Raw genomic sequence first — 21,705 nt, 5'->3', positions numbered from 1 at the left:
TACTAATTTACGATAATATACCATCTCAAGCTTTTCCATTTCTTGGCCATCTCAGTGTCTTCTTGGGGCTTTGCCTGAGAAGCAGAACATGCAGCTTTAGCCATACTTTTATCCTTTTATGAAACAAATCTGAATTTAAGACCAACTTAAGGTGACCAAGAAGACCAATCTTCTTGCCATTAAGCTTTTTTTTTTTTTCATCATAGGGAATATTGATTGTGAGATCGAATTTGGGCCAGTCACTGGGACCAGCGATTTATCCTTGCAAATTTTGGGACTCATGCTGGAGCCCATTTTCAGGGAATTATAGAAGCAAGGGTTTGGCAGCACAAAGAAATGACAGCCAATCGCCAGCCATCAACATACCAATCAGGCAATAGGAAGGCACCACATAAACATGACTCACAGAACAGCCCCAAAGCACATGTATGGCCAACTGTAGTAAAGAGAAATTCCCTGAAGATGGGCTCCACATTGAGTCCAAAAGCTTGGAAGAGTAAATCTCTGGTTTACTGACCAAAATTCAATCTCCCATCGTTACCCTGCAACCAGGGGTGAAATCCAGCAGGTTCTGACAGGTTCTGGAGAACCGGTAGTGGAAATTATGAGCAGTTTGGAGAACTGGCAAATACCACCTCTGGCTGGCCCCAGAGTGGGGTGGGAATGGAGATTTTGCAATATCCTTCTCCCAGGAGTGAGGAAGGAATGGGGATTTTGCAGTATCCTTCCCCTGGAGTGGGGTGGGAAGGGAGATTTTGCAGTATCCTTCCCCTGCCTTGCCCACCAAGCCACACCACGCCCACCAAGCCATGCCCACAGAACCGGTAGTAAAAAAAATTGGATTTCACCACTGCCTGGGACACGTATATTTGCCTTTAATATTGATTGTGATTGTTGAGAGATTTATTTTTTTTTGCACACGTTCAGAGGCATTCTTCTAATTTACCTATCAATTGTGTTATTTGCTTATTTATTCTACTGAAAAATAGATGTTAAGCCTTGGCTTCTAATTTATTTTGCTGTGACCTTCACAGGCCTGTTCACTCTCTGTTTTCTCTTTTCTTTCTCTTCTCATTCCTTTAACTGTAGAAAATGTAACGAGCTTATTTACCTCTATATGGATGTAAAACAGCTTACTTCAAAGTTGATAAGGTTCTCATTTTGTGACCAAGGGTTGCATTTAGCACTTTGGGGGAGTTTAGAATATTTCACCAAAGGGTGGGGTAACGCTTACAACACGCGATGTGTTTCTCAACGTTAAAATGACGAGAAACTGTACTGTCACTTTTTAGCCTGTGATCAAATGGGGTCTGTCGGCTTGGAGCAACTCCGAGGATCATAGGTTTTCCATCCTTGCTGTGCCACTCACATAAAGGATCCTTCTCTATTATCCGCGCATTCTGGGACTGAACCTTGGCATTGACATTAGAATCTGGATTATGTAAAGAGTCAGGTTAATATGCTAGTCCTTTGATCAGCGTACTGAACTTTTAAAAGAGGCGGAGCTGGACTCTGCTGAACCTTTGAGGCTAAACTCACGTCTTTCTGGCAGCCGGGCTCCAGAGCGAGAGCTTTGCAGCCATTGGCCGAACTGTGTCTCCCGTAGCCAATTGGCAGGGCCGGTTTGAGCTGTCTCCGTTTTCGCGCGCTCACTGTGCCTTCTCTTGTCTTTCCATCCAGTTTGCGTGTTTATGGAGCTGTGGACCGGGGTCCGCTCATCGCCCCTGCTCGTCTCCCGTTCCCTGGGCAATGCTGCAGCAGCTGCCGCCGCCGCCGCCCCCTCCTAAGAGGACGTGGGCTGTTCGGCAGAAACTGACCTGGGTGAAGGAGGAGGAGGAGGAGGAAGCGGAGCCTGTCCCCCGGCGGCCGGACCCATTACTATGGCCGTGTTCTGCTATGCGCTTAACAGCCTAGTGATCATGAAGAAGAGCGGCGAGGAAGAGGAGAAGAGCGGGGGCTGCAGAGGAGGCAGGAGCAAGACACCGCCTGCCACGCGCAGACAAGGGCCGCCTGAAGTCGTCCGGGGAAGCGAGAGGCATAGCAGCTATTGCCCTTTGCCTCTGGGCAGCGGCGGCAGTTCCAGCGGCTCCCCCACTGCATTCCTCTTCCCTCCAGCCGAGCCGCCGCGGGCCCCGGAGGAGGCTCCATTTCTCAAGTCCCCTCGAGAGCTCAGCAGCCCTATCTGGACTAGCCCCCAGAGCCGGTCTCCTTCGCCAGGCTGGAAAGAATCTTGCAGGACGTCCCGGGTCCTCCAACGGGAGTTGCAGAACGTGCAGGTGGTTGAGAAAGTGGGGCTGTTCGAAGCGCACATCCAGGCGCACAACAGTTCGGGGGGCGTCGCTTTCCCCCTAAAGAGTCCCCGCCTGCCCAGGAGAAAGTCGCCTTCTTCCCCAAGCCGACCTTGCCCCTTGCAGCTGGTGGAGGATACCCCGTCGAGGCAACGAGAAATAGAGGAGGGAATTAAGGAGCTCGATAAACTCTGGTTCCGACTGGAAACCACAGGGAAGGCCTTAGAGGAGGAGGCAGAGAAGGGTTCTGGGGATACCCATCTATTACAGGTGGGGGGCGAGGGAAAATCCGACTGGTCGTCTCCTTCTACTGAGAAAGAAAATGGACTCTTCCGAGAGCAGCGCCCAAAGACGATGCAATCGGCCAAAGAGACCTTTGGAGCACAGGATTCAGAAGAGGTGGAGAGCAGGAGCCAAACTGGGATGTGGAGTTCAGAACCAATGGATAAAGGATGTGCGTTGGTGAAAGGGCCCAATTCTAACCAGATGGGGAGGGTGAATGGGATTTCCAGGATACAGGAGTCCAGGCAGGTGGAAAGGGGTCTGTGGCCTATTGGGAGGCAGGGCTTTGAGGTGAGAAGTGAGCCTCTGGAAGAAAAAGACTCCAAAGAGATGGAGAGCAGGAGAAGCTGTGAGGAAACTCGGGGCTCTGATGAGATGAGCATCATGATGCAGCCAGGTGAAGGCGAGGCACAACTTTTGGAGGGGTCGAGCAAGGTGAGCAGTTGCTGTGAGAATCGAAGCTTCATAGAAATTGGGCTCTGGAGGAGGGACTTTTCTGGAGGGCAGGGCTCAGGAGCCATAGAGATGCCCCTTGGAGAGCCGCTCCCTCCAGGAGACCCGTCTTGCTTTGCCAGAACTGACAGCAAGGAGGGTAGCAGCAGCCTATTCGCTTTGACATTCTCTGAGAAGCAGTCTTTGTCTGAGATTATGGCTGAAGGCCATGCTGTTGGGCTGCAGGAACAGCAGCTTCCCTCAGGGACCTCTGCAGCACTACCACAACCTAGGCGGTCCCTAGTGGAAAGTGGGGGCTGCTGTGGAGGTGCAAGCATTCCTGCTGTTATTGTGACAGACCTGGATGCTCAGGAAGAGGAAAATACAGGAGCAGCTCCCCCAAAGGACATGCCAATCAGGAAGCTGTCTTCTTCCTCAGCTTCTTCCACTGGCTTTTCCTCATCCTGGGAAGAGTCTGAAGAAGATATCTCCAGTGATCCTGAGCGATCCTTGGACCAGAGTCCAGCCTTCCTGCAGACCCTGGATAAACCTAGAGTGGTAAGTTCTGAGTAAGCGATGTCTCGGATGATTAGGGGAGCCAGGTGCCTTCTCAAAGTGATAAAATTTCTCTGACCATCTTTAATGGAGATAGAATACCCTTAACATTTTTTTTTAAGAATGGCCTTTTAAAAATAAGTTTCTGTGATATTAACTTTTCCTGCATTTGAGTTGTTCTGTTGATCTTATATCGTTAAAAATGAAAAAGAGTAAAAGCATTAAATCTGCAAACTGAACTATAAAATTTGTATCTCAATTCCAGGTGACTTTAAGGGACCATTCCACATCAATTATAGAATCCACTGGCATGGAATTTATTGGTGGGAAAACTACAACATAATGAAATTAGATTGTGGGGGGGAGGGGAAGCATAAATGGACTACATCTAATTTTTGTGGTAAAATCAGATGTGATTGATTAAGCCTAATAATTTAATGCACAATTCTGTGTATATCTGCTGAGAAGCATTCTGCACCCAGTGGCATTTATTCCTCAATAAGTGTGTAATAGATCTAAACAGAATCATAAATTTCAAATGCACTCCAGAGATCATTGAGACTCACCCCCTGCCCCCTCGCAGAATCTGTTAAAGAAAATTATTAACTAATCATTATTTAAATCACCAAAGTTAAAGAACTACGGATTTAAATCAAAATTCCTTGACATTCTTGACCTTCTAATTCTTCTAATCAAGCATGCATGCTGACTGCTCTGACAAAGCGTAGCATTATGCAAGCAAAAATATCATTTAAAAAAATTCACATGTACTGCAGAAGTCTTTGGACATCAGATACCTACTTCCATTGTCATTATCTGTACATAAATCATATGGCTTATTTGAAGACTGCAATGTAGATTTCCATTTGAAGAACTAATTTATATTAGGGAAAAGGGTGGTTTAAACTTACTATCAGTATAAATAGTGGTGGTGTACAAATCTACTATAGTGCTGAAAAGACATGAGATGGTGGCATACTATTTGCAACAAGTGTGATGGTTTTGAAACTCATGTAGGCCTATAATTGCTGTAGGTTCAGCTTTTCATAATCAAATACCACATGGTATTTGAACAAAAAAATGAGGACAGATAATCATATTGTATTACTAATTTGAATTTTAAGGCCTTGCTTAGAGCAGAGAGTTTCAGCTGTTAACATTTATCCCAAATGAATAGGAAGAATGACTGTTTGTCACTTTTTAAAAAGTTGCCAATTTGCCACACAATTTTATTTCATTATTGAGAAATGTATCAGCTGTTATTAATTGGGGGTGTTTCATGCTGTAACTCTGAAATAAAAAGCCAGAACAAGTGCCAGGCATTCCCTAGTTCTTTTAGCTCTGGCTTTTTATGAACAGCTATAAGTAGCATATAACTTGGACAACTTGTAATATAAGTCATATAAATAAGTAGAGGAAATGATGATGATGATGTTAACTTTTTTCATTCTGAAATGTATATATTTGTCAAAGGCAACATTAATATACTTAGCTAACTTCCAGTCTAAGGATATTAAGTGTTCTGAGGTATGGGACAAAGAAATACGTACAGTACAACATTCAGTGTCACAGTGCAAAATATATATAGGAAAATTTAGTCTTCAAAGTTATCTGAACCTTCTACACATTGCATACCAATTCATCTGGAACATTGGAGAAAACTATGTTGTAGTTTGTTTCTAGTGTTTGTTGATAGGCAAATCATGCTAATTTAGCTAATACGCCCATTAAGATAATAAACCTTATATATGTTCTCCTTTATAGGCAAACTTTATTTGAACAGACAGTCCATAATTCCTTATTAAGCTTTTCAGAATGATGTTCTGAGATTTTCTGTACTTTTGGTGTTTTTTTAAAATTTACTTCATAGTACTGAATTTAACTCTGGTTTATTCCCTTGCTTTTCTAGTTGTAATCAAACATTCTTATGTGCAGAAAATATACCCTAATATCCTCATCCTGCTTCCTGATTTCTGGTTTGTACCAGGAGCATATAGTATATAAATAAAATAGACAGGTTTTCAAAATACAAGTTGTCAAAATTCAACTTCTGAAACAGCTTCCTGACTTTTGATTTGAGCATAACTCAGTACACCAGATTTTCACTTTAATATATTTCTAATTTCTACTACAAATAAACAAAAATAATCTTTCTGTGCTCACAGTTAATGGATAAGTGGTATACACATTATACTTAACCACAATGCCCCTCATTTATCATAACATGCTTAAATACATGATCTTGTGACTTAATATGTGTGAACTAGGCCAGTGCTGCAAAGATAGGCATTACTGTCAAGGTAGAAGCTGCTTTGCTGGCATATAATTCCCTAGTTTAGACTGTGAAATTTATTCTGGATGCTTTAGTAAGAGCATGAGCAGATGAGGGTATATTTAATACTTTTAAGATGCCATAGGACTTCTTATTTTTGTTGTGAAGGTACTGTAATTCACTATTTGGTATTTTGGGGAAATTGCATAATATATATCTGGGACAACATGTTAACAAAATGTAGTTACCTCATAGCTTCAGGAAATCCCTGTTGCAAGCATACGAACATACTGTGAAAGCATGTGAGATTTTCCCAAATATATATGAGAAATTTGCTAATACTCATTTTTCATCTGGTCAGATATTAAAATAAGTCTATCAATATGTGTTAGAATGTACCACATTTTGAGATTTGCCATTTTTATGGAGCTTTGTAGAATGAAATCAAAATAGAATATTTTTTAAAAAAATTCTGAGGGAAGAATCTGTAGTCATGATCTTGTGGATAAGAGAAGAAAGCTAGTGCAGATACTAGACAATTGGACATTTTAAAGAACAAATACAGGGACATTGGATTGCATACTCTGGATACCACTATGTCTTAGGGATGAGCATCACCCACCTATTAGAAGAGTTAATGGCTGGGTTCACACTTCTAACTAAGCCATAACTAATTCACATGGTTTCTTGGTTTTAGTTTAGAGTGCTTTGTAAATCTAGCAATTATAGTTTGCTATAAACTATGATTTATGGTTCAGTACATATTCAGTATATATTGAAAGATTATCCAGTTGTGGCTGATTCTGTAAAACATGGTTAAATCCTAATACAACATAATATTTGAAATCTGGTGAGAGGAAGATAGATTACCAAGATTGCTCTGAGAACGAAGCTCTCTAATGGGCTTGTTAGATTAGAATCCAACTTGACACTCTTATGATATCACGAATTGTGTAAGAATTTCTTTTTTATACAGTGATCATAGCAAGGGATATTATTCAAAATTTTATCTCTAAAAGGTACTATGGAGCAGAAAAAGTGCAGCTGGTTAAACAGACAAATATTATACTTGTGCTTCTTTACAGTTTGAAGCACTTTTTAGAAATTGAATCTATATGCTCTCCAATAGTGTTAAACATGCTTTTCCTAAAGTGCAAGTTCTAGATATGCTGAGATTTCCATCAACTAGCTAATGGGTAGTTGAGAATTCTGAATATTGCCATTCCAACACACCTGGAAAGTGCCAAACTGAAGAAAGCTTAAAGTTATGGGAAAACTGAACCTGCAGTCTAATCCACTCAACTAATCCCATCCAGTGTTTTTATATGGCCAAGCACAATAGCTTAGACACAGTTTTGCTGATACTTTGATAAACATTCCCCGAATCTTTGCCTACTAGCTATATTCTGTAGCTATATTTTAATGCTTGAAAAATCAGTAATGTTCCCAAGCAAACCAGTCTTCTGTCTGAATGTTTGAAAACACAAAGTATAAAAGGGACTGAAAATTGTTCTGATGTTACCTCAGTATTCATATGCTTGGGAATCTCCCCCCTTTGCCTATTCAGTATGAAGAATTTTTAACATATGCATCTGCAAGCACTTCATAGTATTTTCATGATTAAGAAGCTGCTTGTTTAATTATCTGCTAGAAATAATTTCATGCATCCAGATCTTGAGAACAATTATGGTCTATACCAGAGGGGTCAAACTGGAGGCCCGCAGGCCAGATGCATCACACACAGGCCACTCCCACCCTAGCTCCGTGAAGGGGAAAAACATCACGAAACATCACATGACGGCAATGTGACGTGGCAAGTTTGACATCCGTGATCCATACAGAAATATGGTGATCTCCCAAGTGGACTATTGCAACGCACTCTACAGGGGCTACCCCTGAAAAGTATCCGGAAGCTTCAGCTGGTACAGAGAGCTGCAGCACGAGCCATACTGGGTGCCCAAAGAAGGGCACATATAACGCTCTGCAAATTGCCCTGGATACTAGTTTATTTCCAGGTCCAGTTCAAGGTGTTGGTCATCACCTATAAAGGCCTACATGGGACAGGAAATCCCCCAGTATCTTGGCCTTCTGCAAAGGGGTCAAAACGTGGCTCTGTGGTCTTGCATGGGGGCCACAGAGGACAACACAAGCATGGTGCTGGCTAGTCCCCCGAGAGCCTCCCCACCTTAACCTCCAACATTAATTAGCCATTTTAGGATTTATTTTTCCCTTTTGATATTTAATTATTTTATCATTTAAATTTTTTAACCCTAATTCAATTTTTAATTTTAATGTTAATTTTATACTTTTTTATTTATTGTTTATATTATTTTGCACATTACCCAGAGCCTCTCTTTAAGGGACCTGGGTAGTTTAGAAATATGAAATAAAAATAAATGCATAAATAAATATAAACTAACCAAGCAATATCTTTTTAAAATTTCTAGTTTAGCATTTCCTATTAAAACTATTGTCCAAATATAACCTTTCCTTTGTAATTTTCCCCTATAACCAGCACATGTACTAAAACTTTTAAATAATAGCTGCGTTCAATGTAGGAGTGAAATATTTGTCTTTTTGTTACTCAACTGAATGTCCTAATAAGGACATAGAATTAATGATGACTTGAAGTAGGATACACCTTATTTAAATACTCAACACTGAAGGCTCTGGTGATCATCCTTTTCTTAATCAACACCGAATGATGAGGAAATCTTTCAGAAACATCTGCTTGTCTCTTGTAATTCATGTTTTTTATAGGTAAGTTTCTGCATTGATGTCTCAACACAATATTACTTCAATATGTTTTTCAATCCATAGTTCCTATTTAAACTAGAAAGTTTTAGATTAAAAATAATATATTTTTATTCTGAAAAAGAAAGACACTCTGAAACAATTCCCATTTTATTGTTTCAGTACTGTATCAAAATATGCTAAATCACTATCTTTAAAAAGGTTCTGCTTAAATTGTGTACAATACCATATATAGATACACTATGTAATTATTCCTTGTCTGGATAAGAACACCAAGCAACACTATGTTCTATGCCAGTAGTATCTGCAGAGCATTTCAGTTACTTTCAACAAGGCTTCTCTGTTATTTTCTAATATCCTGTAATAGGGTAATGTCCTGTAACTTAGTGGTCTGGTTCACACATCACTCTAAGGAATAGTAATGCTTGTGGTTTTAATTTAATGTATTATGTGAATCAGCAGTGGTTTACGATTTAATATACTGTATATTCAGCTTTTTGATGAAGCAAACCATAGTTTAATATAACCAAATTGTTATATTGTAACATATACTTGGAAAGGAGTCAGTTCTAATTTTAACATCTTAATTTTGCTATGTATTGGAATTGCAAGACTTTTCATCATTTGACTTAGTGTTGCCTTGGGCCAATGAAGTTTAGTCATTCTTTTGAAGTATGTCACATGCTATTTTTCTCTATTCTAGAACCTAGATCACATTCTATTTTGCAGTGAATATTCCTACTTAGACAAACTGCCAGCATAGATGTCATGTTGATTCTGTACCTATGAGAGAATCATTTTTCAATTCATTCTCATAGACTCAAAATTTGTTTTTTCAAAAAAAAAGAATTCAGATTAAAAACAGATTTTGCACAAAAAAATCTAATGGATAAAAATATATCAGATATCAATTTGCAAACACAGATATGAAAGTGATGATATAAAGTCAATATAACAACTAATGGATAAATATGAAAAAACCAGAATGTTTACTGAAAAATACATTAATAGATTAATATTCACAAGTATTGCAGAATAGGATTATTAAAAATTCATAATAAATAAGGGAATATGCATCATATCTTTCATATCTATCATACTACATTATGCTCTTTGAAGTTTTGTAATTTCTATGCAGTGAGAATTAAGGTTTATTGGCTGAAGCTGTTGATAATCGACTCTAGAAAGGCAAAAATACATTTAACAAAGGTATTTTATAGAATTATGTATCACAAGATATGGTAATGTAAAAAGTTTTAGATGATTGTGAGCAAGGAAAATAATCCTGTCAATAGCTATTTAATATAATAGACAAAAATGGAATATCATATGTTTAAAAGCAATAACAGAACAATTAAAACTCGGACCATACATTTTCTGAATAGTTTTTATCCCAGAGCTATAATTGCACTCAACAATGAACTAAAGGGCCACCATTGGTGAGCTGTTGGACAGCATTACTTGGTCTGTTGTGTGGATGTTTGGGTGGTTTAGGGGTGGGAAATTGTGGTGGGTGGGAGTGTGTTTGGGGATTGTTATGTGTGTTAGATCTGGTCTTTGGGTGTTAAGTGAATTTCATTGTATGGGTATACTGTGTATACATGTACAATGACAATAAAGTTATTATTATTATTATTATTATTATTATTATTATTATTAAATGTATACATAGGATGTCTGGAATAATTAGATGGTTGTCATCTTTATGCTTTGCTTATGAACTTGCAGAAATATCTTACTGGCTAGTTTTCAAGTTAGATTTCTGAACTATATGAATGAATGTTGTGATCTAGCAGGCTGGTTTTAAGTTCTTACCCCACACAGTATGGAATTCATGGAATGTAACATTACTCCAATTTTTAACAAATCACATGTTTCATTTCACTTAACTAAAGCTGTTACTAAAGTATAGAACTCTGATGAAAAGACATGATATGATTTAAATACCTTAAACTCTCTGGATAGTGTTGGCTCCTAACAATCCACAATATGCATCTGTGTTGTTCATACTTAGTGAGATGTGTGTCTTCTCTCATTTTGGATTTGAAGCAATTAATAAAACATTGCTTTGAATTTGCGAGCATAAATGCATGTTTTTAAAACTTACTCAGTTTTAAATTCTATTGCAGTCACTCCATTTTTTTTTTCTTAGCCCTCTTCATTTGGGGAAAAAAAATCATGATTGATGTATTCTGAGGCCAGAACTTTCCTAATAATGAGATAAACGTGACTGGTCATATTTTGTGTTTTTTTTCTTTTGCATGACAAGTTTAACTTTACCCATAATGCTTTAACAATTTTTCTTTCCTAATGGAAGAACTCTTTCAGTCTCATACTTTCATACTTCATTCTGTTTTAATTCCATAATCTTTTATTATAGAAAATGATTATAGGATACAGGAACGATTAGTCCCTGAAGATGTAATTGTAATGTTGGTCCAGCCTTGTTCTAAAATATTTTTGAGAGGAAGCTTCTCATACTGTAAATTCAAGCCCCCAAACAAAGCATGCAAGAAATTAGTATCGAGAAATATGTATCATAATGGTACGTGGCAGATGGTTTTAAAAAAATACAGATTCCTGTTTCAAAAATAGAACATGTGCTTTGGGTTAAGCATTATGATTGTTTATGATGCTTTAGGTTAAAGCATTACAAACAATATGTTTGTCTTTAAACGAAGATCTATATATAGCAACATTTCAACAACAGCTTCAGAATTTGCAAGGTTTCCCCAGAGACAGTTAAGAATGTTAACTTTCAGTTCAATTATGTATGTGATTTTGAGAGTATGCTCTTGTAAAAAATGAAAAAAGCCTCTTATGGAGGCTTTAAATAAGAATATACATTTGTGTTATATATAAAGCTTATGATAACCCCTCATTTGGAAGATGAATGATATTGATGGCATGTTTTGCTAATTTTGCATCTTGATAAAAGTTCATTATTGTATCTAATTTACTTGGTGATTGTAAAAGTTATTTTAAATAGGATTTGGAGAGAAAAAGGAATTAGTTCTTTCTTTCTTTTCACAATAGTGTATACACAGTTTTCCAGTTCTTGTAAGAATAATCTATTCTCTCTTTGGCAAAAAAAATGCAAACCACTTTTAAGGTACTTTTTCTGATTTTATATACAACATTTTCATAAGAACACTAAAGAGGATAAGTTTTGAATTAAAAAATTTTAAAGTGATAAATGTGCTCATTTTTGACTGGAAAGAATTAGTCTATACATAGTTGCTGCTGCTCCTGTTCAACATAGAAACCTATTATGCTTGCTGAGGTTAGTTAGGCCATGAAGGCGAATCTCTCTTCTCCAAGCTGGTAACCTCTAGATGTACTAGAATTTCAGTTTCCAGATTATCAAACCAATATAGCTTTTTATGAAAGAAGATTTCCCTAACTTTTAATAGAACTGTTGAAACATTTAGAAGCTCTTTCTTCATAACTGCTACTAGGATCCTAATATAAAAATTTAATCAGAGCAAAGGATCAGTGACCTCCAAAATATTACGACAGGAGACGGATTTGTGGTAAACTATTTGCTACATAGTCACAACAGTTCATGAATGCTGTGTTTGTAATAAAAATATTTTGAAAAGTTTTACTGACCTATCACCTTTTAGATCTCTTGGACCCAGTGCTTGTTTAGTTTCTCCAATGGCACGGTGTGGTGCTCCAGGTGGAAGTAGAAAAAAGGGTTATGTGTTACTATTTAATTGCCTCATATGCTAAAGTCAATTACTGAAAAATGTTTCTTAGTACTGAAATAGAACAATCACTTCTATATTTCTGCTTCCCAGGACAAGCACAAGACAAAGCATTCTAAAATTGTTGCCTACTTTGAGCAAAAAACACTGTTAACATAAGCAAAAGATTGAGAAGTGTTGCATTTGTTTGGTATTGAAATGAAAAGCTTATTCATTTCTTTGATTGGCAGTGAGTGAGAAATAATGTTGAAATGTGCTTACTGTAGTTTATAATGGTATATTTTATTCAAGCAACAAGCATAGCCCTTGGTTTTGTTTTTCCTGAGGAGTTCAAAAGCACTGGATTACAACAGCAATAACAAAAAAAAAAGATTAATTTCCTATATAAAACCATTCTTATTTCTTCTCTAGGAACTTGGGAGTGGGAAAACAAATAAACATATTATCTGGCAAGTGCTAGTTGTTGTGAAAGAAAAACAGAAACTAGAATTAAATACAGTACATACATAAACAGCATGCCGTTCACTTTCAGAGTAAGCAACATTATATACAGTGTAGAAAATGAGTAAGAAGTAGTAAACGAAATAAATTATGGTCCCAAAATAAGGTAAGGAAACATATCTAAAACTAGTTTACATAAAACATCCTTGCATCAACTATGTCCATGAATTGCTTTCTAAATCACTTTTGTCCTTTAAATTTCTCAGGTTTTTTGTGAACTTAATCCGCTCCAGCCAACCATTACTGTTTGATTTTTCAGTATTCCCCAAACCACTTATTACTCACTATCTATTAGTATTTACACATCTTAAAATTTCTGTTGTCTCACATTTAGTAAGTATTTTTACCAAAAAAATACAAATTCTTCTACTTGGTTTAGTTTTCACCATTTATGTATAATTTTCAATTAATTCCATGTCAAACCCAATTGCATTGCTCCTTGGTACATTAATTTTCAGATCTATACTCCATCTTGCAGTGTATTAGGTATCTAATATTTGTTGCAAATAATTTGGGCTATCAGTCATTAACATGACAATATTTGTATATAAAAGTGTATATGTAGTCATATCCTTCATTCATACATCTTTAATTATCACCACAGGCATTTCTTATGTAATTAGCGATAAATATATTAAATAATCAAAACAGCTTTGTCTTATTCCCATTTTAATTTTGAAGTTTTTGCTGGAATACTAGTCAAAAAGATACAAAGTGACAATGAACAAAACCAAAGTACTTTTTGGAGAATCTTTGCAAACCTGGCTAATGATATGGTTGCTGAGGGTGGTTATTTATTTGTTATTTAAATAAGCCAGCATATTCTAAATATCAAGATAAAATTCAGTTTATAGTCCCTCCACCAAATAATTTATTCCTAATAACCAGAGCATCCTCAGCTTTTTTCAACGCAATTGGGGCATAAGTATGCTTCTGGTTCTGCGAGTTAGAAATATTTCTGAAGAAGAGACTGCAGATCAACTACCGATAGAGATCTACAAGTAGATAACATTTATTTGTGCTTCAGCAGTCTGAAATTCAGGTCATGTTTTTACCTGAAACTTACTTTATAGGACCCAAGGCTGGATTGAAGAATTTAGCTTTCTGGAGCTGACAACCCAAGACATATTAAAAGGACTTCCAATCAGAGTTTCTAAGCAATTTTTTAAAAAAGGGACAGTTCAGCAATTGAAAAAGCTAGTGTTCATTAGTTTAGATTTTTTTTTTATTTAAATCCTCCATTAAAATACCTGGTGCAGGTAGTCCTTGTGTTACAGCTATTTGTTTAGCAACTGTTCCAAATAATAATGGTGCTGAACAAGGAGAATTTTACATGTTTCTTGCAATGTTCCCATAACAAAAATAATGCAGAAGCCAACAAGAAATCACAAGTTGTTCCTGCCATACATACATCACACACATATATATATATATATACTGTACATACCACCTTTATTGTTTTTTATAAATAACTCAAGTAGCAAATACAATACTCCTACCTCCTCCCATTTTCACTACAACAACCACCCTGTGAAATGGGTTGGGCTAAGAAAGACGGGCTGGTCCAAGGTTACCCAGCCAGCTTTCATGCCCTAAGGCAGGAGTAGAACTCACAGGTTCCTGGCTCTAGCCTGATTCTTTAACCACTATACCAAACTGGCTCTACATATTTACAAATATATATACTCACATAAGGCATAATTTTTTTAAAAAAAAAATCTGCTTGCTTTAATTTGGATAAATAAGTTCTAAAATTATAGGCTATTTCAAGTTGCCATCTAAATATTTACTAATCTTTTAAAGAAAGTAACATATCTATGTCATTAGAGAACATGGTATAATTTTCCCCATGTTTTCACTGTTATTTGACATCTTCACTTAGAATCAATCTAAGTTTACTTAAAATATGAGCTCAGTAGTAACCTTTAAACATTGTGTAGCACTGAAGTCACATTTCCATTTATGTTAATACCTGTATATAGTATAGACACCATGGTGAATAAATCTAGCCTTCCATAACATTCAAAGTTCATGTTTATGTTTCAGAAAATGAATATACCCAATTATTTTGAGTAGGTTTAGGAGACAGCCAAAGCAACTTTTCATTTCATATATTTTTAGAATTCTGTAATCATTATATAGAAATTAAGTATTCTCAGAAATTATTACATAATTTTAATGGGTTTTGCCCTCTAACAAATATTAACAAAGGTGAATGTTAGAAGGAAGTCTGTACCTACCAAAAACAGGATCCTGACATAAAAGCTAATAAAATATGTTTAAGTACAATGTTCAGATTGTCAAAAGTGCAATTGCTTTCTTTTCATCCTTGTTAGTTTTTGTCAACCATTTGGGGTAGACAGGATCCAGAAACAGGCACAGCAAGGATTCCAAGAACATTCCTTATTGCTGTAAGACAGAATATATGACAAAATACAGGTAGTCCTCAACTTACGACCACAATTGAGCCCAAAATTTCATTTGTTAAGTGAGTTTTGGCCCATTTTACAACCTTTCTTGCTTCAGTTGTTAAGCGAATCACTGCAGTTGATAATTTAGTAACCTGGTTGTTAAGTGAATCTGGCTTCTGACTTTGCTTGTCAGAAGGTTGCAAAAGGAGATCACATGACCTTGGGACACTCAACCGTCATAAATATGAACCAGTTGCCAAGCATCTGAATTTTGATCACATGATCATGGGGATGCTGCAAAGGTTATAACTGTGAAAATGGCAAGTATTGCTGTATTAACGGTATTGTGGCATTGGGTAGATGCATTACTTGCATATCCACCTACTGCTGCTGGTGTAATAATGCCTGAGAAACGTGTTCTGCTGACAGTAGAACATCTACTGTCCTACTACAGGATCTGGTACTGTATACTGGGTCTAAAAGGCAAGCTCCAGTCTCTCTCGAGAAAGTAGTGAGAGTAAAGAGACTTTCAAGATTGATATAACCCTTTGAGGTAGACAAGATCAAGCTACAGCTTCAGTGGGTTTCCTGGAATGCTCTTTCTAGTTGTAAAGTAGAATAACAAATCTTTGAAACCTAGAGTTTTTGGATTATAAAGTTATGCCAAACTGAATCAAAATGGAGTTTATTAATTTTTTTCCTCACACTTTCCTCTTTTTCAAGACTGAGTAGTCTTTTCTAAAACACTCCCCTTTAGAGTTTGCTCATTCCTTCTTCATTCTCAAGGGCAGTTTTACATTCTTTCATAGTTTTGGTACCATTAAAACTACTTATTACAATGCATTTGGTTCTGTATTTGATATAAATGGGTTCTCAGTGACAGCCATAAAGCAGAATCTGATATACTGTAATATGTAAAGTTCAGGATTCTGTAGTAGCAGTACATAAAATAATAGCCTTTGTTGATGCATGATTTAAACATTGTAGACATAATATATATTTTTGTGCTTAGGGCAATGTTGTATAAAGTGTCACTTTAGTTTACACACCTGCAGAATTTACACTTTGCATATTGTATCATTAGGTTTCAGTATTTATTTGTTTATACCAAGCAAATAGAATGACTTGAAGGATCCTTGGTGCCCTCTGAGCTTGCTTGTTTCCTTGCAGATGTTTCATTACCCAAACTAGATAATATCATCAGTGCTAGTAAGGAGTGCAGCAAACTGCATTCCTTAGTAGCACTCATGATGTTACCTAGTTCAGGTAATAAAATGTCTACAAGGAAACAAACAAGCCCAGAGAGCACCAAGGAGACCTCATGTCAACCCTGACCTACAAATATTCTCCTTTATTAAATAGAGTGACTTCGGGTAGCGTGAAAATAAATTGGTATAGCAAATAGGCATCCAATAGAAACCATGGTCATCGCAATGACATCATATAAATGACTTGAGTTTGCATCCTTTGTGGGATATTGTCATGACATACAGGATGTTACTTTCACTTGTTCCTCTTCATATACCCATAGTTCAGAATGTTACAGGGATCTAGCTATTTCAGTCAGCTATGGACAAACCTTTGCATTGTATTTTTTATATTCTGTTTTCTTTGCTTCTATGATTTTCTTCAAGACTTTCTAGCATGACTGGAAAATGTCTGAAGTATTATAGAAATGTTCATTTTATTGAGATTATTATAGATATGAATAATACCCATAATATGTATTGCTTTTTTCTCTCTCCCAAGAGTAATTTCCAATGTTTTTTTTTCTAAATACATAATATGGAAATCATAATGAGCAACTCTTTAGGTGCCAAGTACTAGTGCTGTAAACATCAAAAAGTATTTCCAATAATCAAAATATAATGAGATTACAAATCTCACATGATTTCAGCATACTTAGCCCAAAACCTTTTTGAACAGGGATCTGACTGTTCTTGCCCAGAAATGTTAGTGTTTGAGCACTGAAAGCTCACTGCCAATCTTTGGTGTAGATAAATACATATTTCAGATAAGTATTCATCAAAATCCTGTTGAAAGAAAGATTGTGTAGAGTGACTTTCCCTTGTTGGTAAGATGGTGCAAATTCTACAAAAATACTTGTAAGTCCTTTTTTTAAAAAACGACAGCCTTTCCCAGTCAGGGGCCTTCCAAGTATACTGATCTGGCAGCCTATAGGACTATAAACAATCAATATGGCTACATATCCAGGAAGTCTATTTTCTCTGTTTAAAAAACCCAACTCTCCAAAGCATCACACTTTGGTGATTCCTGTACTGAGGCTATACTGAGGCTATAATTAAACTCAGTTGTTTAAGGGTTTGGAAAAAATTTAAAGTTGTATCTTAATATTTATAAAACACGATTTGAAAATAACTTTGGTTATACTTTAACCTATATAAAGAGTGAAGTCTACTTTCATCTTGAAAATATGTTTATGGCTAAATGCTCATCAGAATATGTTGATTTCAATGGTAGTTTGCTTCTTTTAAAACTTTTTACCCTACAAATGCACCTTTAGGCTTTTAATGAATGTATTTTTTAGCCATTTGTAGTTATTTACAGATCATTACCCATGCTCATATTTTACCATGCAGAACTATAAATAAACATCCTAAATTCTCCATGTTGCAATCAACAAAAAAATCTTGAAAATAGAATATGTCTCTTAACCTAAATGTTGCTCACATGAAACCCATGTGACAGTTCATGAAAACAAAAAATACTCTAGTGGCTGAGGATGAGTCCTTTAGCCATTCTGTAATAGAAGACCTAGGGGAGAAAAACTAAAATACTTCTGGTTTCTCTTGAAGTCTGTGTTTCCCATTTCAAAGAAAATAATGATTGAAAAAGTTATTTTAATTGCATTATTATAATTTCTTGAAAATGGTTAGGCACATTATAAAATAAAAACATGGTTAGTTACAGATTAATTGGATTCTGTTATTGTAATTTACAGGCTGTTCCGTTTCCATATGTTAATAGATAAGTACCATTACTAATAGTGGTAATTAGTTAAATTTCACATGGACATTCTATTATTTATCCTTATCGGAAGCTTTGTAAGCACTAAACTTTTGTAAATAGTTATGATGTTGCTTCTATAGTAGGGTAATTTGTTGAGTAGTTTCCACAAACACTTTGTCCTTGTGTTTGAATTTATAGTGCTAGGAAAGCAATTCCCAAATAGGAGATTTGCTTCTGTGATCTGGAAATTAAAGAGCCAAGTCTGCAATGTTTTGGTATGCTTGCACAGCTTGATTTCCTTATATTAAAGCACAGTGCTGCTATACCCCTATGCAACTCACATGAAATGTTTTTCCAATTTTAGCAACATTCTTTCCAGGCTCAAATCAACTACATTTGCTTTTATCTTTACCTATGGCAACTTGATGACTTCAGTCATACAAGAAATAATTCTGTAAGATCTCTTGCTACGTATTTCTTCCACACCTGGAGTTGAATCAGGTTGCCTAATCCAATAAGACACTGTAGTGTTCTGTGCTTTTTAAAATAAATACTAGATTGAAAAAAAATCAGTGTTTGCTTATTGAAAGCAATTATTTTAACAGGCTTAATGGTAAAAATTTAAGAAGTGGCTTGAGTAATGATTCTGTTTCCCATCCACTTTGTGCTACCACTAGAACAGTAAACAAGAAAGATAAATGATATAAACAATATAATCCTTTAATATCTTCACATGGAAACTATTGTTTTGACATTGGTTTGCAAAGAGAAACAGTAATCGTGATTTTAGGCAGGACTATAAAAATGTGTAAATACTAATATATTTTTTTAAACTGAAGAGGACTCAAAGTTTCTTCTACAAAAGAACTATTTTGTTCTAATGAAGTATTACTTTTTTCATATAATTGCTGAGGGAATTAGTAATCAAAGTCTGCATCTATCTTATTCACAAATAGGAATTAACAAAAATGCTATTCAGTGGAGAACTAGCGGTTTGCTCACCAGAATTATGTATATACAAATATTTTGAATTGCACTTCTTTTAATTTAGTCCACATTAAAATAGTTTTAATTTGCTATAGTAACAGTTGTGGAAAATGATCCTAAAGCAAGTTTAAAAGACTTAAGTGAAGTAGTTTCTTAAAGTTCCTAATAAAAATAGTAGCCTTAACTTTCCACTTTGTGATAATAACATGGTATTCAGTGTTGTGTGTTACATGTTTGGTATATTGTTAATAGCAGAGTTAAAGAGTTAATGACTCATGCATTTACACATTGAATGCATGAGTTTAGCTATTGCAGATCTGTAAGAATTTGAAATCTAATGTTCCTATTTGTGTCATTTTCAACATGAACTCAATTCAGTTGATTGAAGTAATGTTATGATCCTATGACAAGTGTCCAGATACTATTATTCTCTTAATTAACTTAATAGCAAACCCCTAATAGAAGCACAAACACTGGACCAATTAAAATGGATTCTTTCATCAACATCTGAAAAAGATGTTAATAGGGGCTTTGAAAAGATCCTTCAGCTTTACTCTAAATATTTGACTTAGTACCTATTTTCTGCAGCTAGACCCATGAATATTATATTTCCCCCCAGTATTTATTTATTTATTAGATTTATATTGCCGCCTATTCGCCCATGGCGACTCAACTGGTATACTATATCCAGTTGAGAATTTGGAGAAGAATTCATAAACTGAGACATACGAGATGCCAGACACCATTTATACACATATGTTTTTCAAATACCTGATGACACACTTCTTTATGAATTGCTGCATAAATTTATTGGTTCCAGGAAGCAGTAGCACGGCAGAGCAGTATAAGTAAATATTATTAGGGCAATGCCAATGCTTCAGAAGAGATCTTTTGTATTGCATGTATAATGTATATGAGGTACCTCTCTTCAAATTATTGAATTAGTTGTATCTTTTTTTCTGGGTTCACATTGCTACTTCTTGAGTGTATAAAGCAACCCAATAAGCCTAAAAATATATGGCTATTTTGACAATTTGCGTTTCTTTAAAACATTTGCATAGTCTAATATATACAGATTGAATATATCCACACTCTGCTGCTTAGACTCCTGAGTTTATTTTAATAGTCTAAGATGAGTAGGGGTACATACCAGGGGTGAAATGCTCCCAGTTCGGACTGGATCGCCCGATCCGGTAGCGATGGAGGTGGGTGGTTCGGAGAACTGGTAACAAAAATCCCTGCCCCCACGCCCCCCATGCCCAGCTGAGCCGCGCAATCATCAGAGGCTTTTTTTAAAAAAAAAAATTAAAGCATTTTTTCTACAACCTCTTTGGCTGAAAAAGTGCTTTTAAAAGTAAAAAAAAAAAGAGCCTCTGATGATCGTGCGGCTCAGCTGGGATCGTCAAAGGCTTTAAAAACATTTTTTTTATATATTTTGTAGAAAAAATACTTTTAAAAGCCTCTGATGATCCCAGCTGAGTTGTTTGATCGGCAGAGGCTTTTTTTCTTTTAAAAACAGTTTTTCTACAACCTCTGAAGAGGTTGTAAAAAAATGCTTTTAAAAGCCTCTGATGATCCCAGCTGAGTTGCCTGATTGGCAGAGGCTTTTAAAAGAAAAAGAGCCTCTGCCGATCAGGCAACTCAGCTGGGATCATCGGAGCCTTTTGAAAGCATTTTTTTACAACCTCTTCACTGAAGAGGTTGTAGAAAAAATGGTTTTAAAAGTTTTTTTAAAAAATGGCCACGCCCACATTATCCCCCACCACTACCACCAAGCCATGCCCACAAAACCAGTAGTAACAAATTTTAGATTTCACCACTGGTACATACTAAACTTCAGATAGAGTCATAAGGCTTCATGACCATATTGAGAGCTCTAGAAATAGCTCAATCCATTTCATCTCAGTCTAGGAATACTCAATTTGGTAGTATAAACCAGATTCCAACTATCTGTAAGAGGACCCTAACCCTAACTCTGGCCCTTCTGGAATGTTTTTTCTTTGATATGTTTGTTTGTTTTATTTTTAGCTGAGAAAGTGGCTAAAGTTCAACTGCCTTGATGCAGCCAGCATTCTTTTTAACTTCTTCAAAGTATCCAACTGTGCATAATATTTCTTAAACATAGGTGCACACAGTGTACCTCTAAAAGTACACTGAACTGCACACAACCCTAATATAATGTCTTAGTATTCTGATGCATCCAATAGAAAGTATTTTTAGGATTGTTTGTGACTACATGATCATATGGAATGGTAGTATACGTTTTGTTGAAATACTTATAGTGTGCCATTTGCTGCCCTAGTGTAGTTATTTCTGGACTTAAGTTATATTTGTCCGCACATAAACTATTAGGGAAGGATGAGAGAAATTCTAGGGCAAAGGGATTACTAGGAAACAGTGGTGGGTTGCCCCCGGCTCAGACCGTTCTATAGAACCGGTAGTAAAACCGGCGGGAGGCTCCACCCACTGACCCCGATGTCATCAGGAAGCTTCTGCGCATTTGCGCGGCCCCATTGCGAACCGGTAGTAAAGGTAAGTAGAAC

General features: G+C 36.4%; 1 protein-coding gene across 1 annotated transcript in view; it reads left to right on the top strand.

Moving 5' to 3' along the window:
- ITPKB (inositol-trisphosphate 3-kinase B) overlaps positions 1-21,705 on the top strand; it is a 71,615-nt gene that overhangs the window by 4,551 nt on the left and 45,359 nt on the right. The window contains exon 2 of the mRNA XM_070932420.1: positions 1,681-3,560. Within this exon, the coding sequence (XP_070788521.1) occupies positions 1,881-3,560 (1,680 nt within the window). The 5' untranslated portion in view covers positions 1,681-1,880. The remainder of the gene's footprint in view (positions 1-1,680; positions 3,561-21,705) is intronic.

Source organism: Pituophis catenifer, unplaced genomic scaffold (assembly GCF_029215685.1).
Source record: "Pituophis catenifer annectens isolate HBS135680 unplaced genomic scaffold, rPitCat1.0.hap2 SCAF_1, whole genome shotgun sequence".
In the NCBI taxonomy this organism is placed as follows: Eukaryota; Metazoa; Chordata; class Lepidosauria; order Squamata; family Colubridae; genus Pituophis; species Pituophis catenifer.
This window is presented reverse-complemented; position numbering and strand designations above follow the sequence as displayed.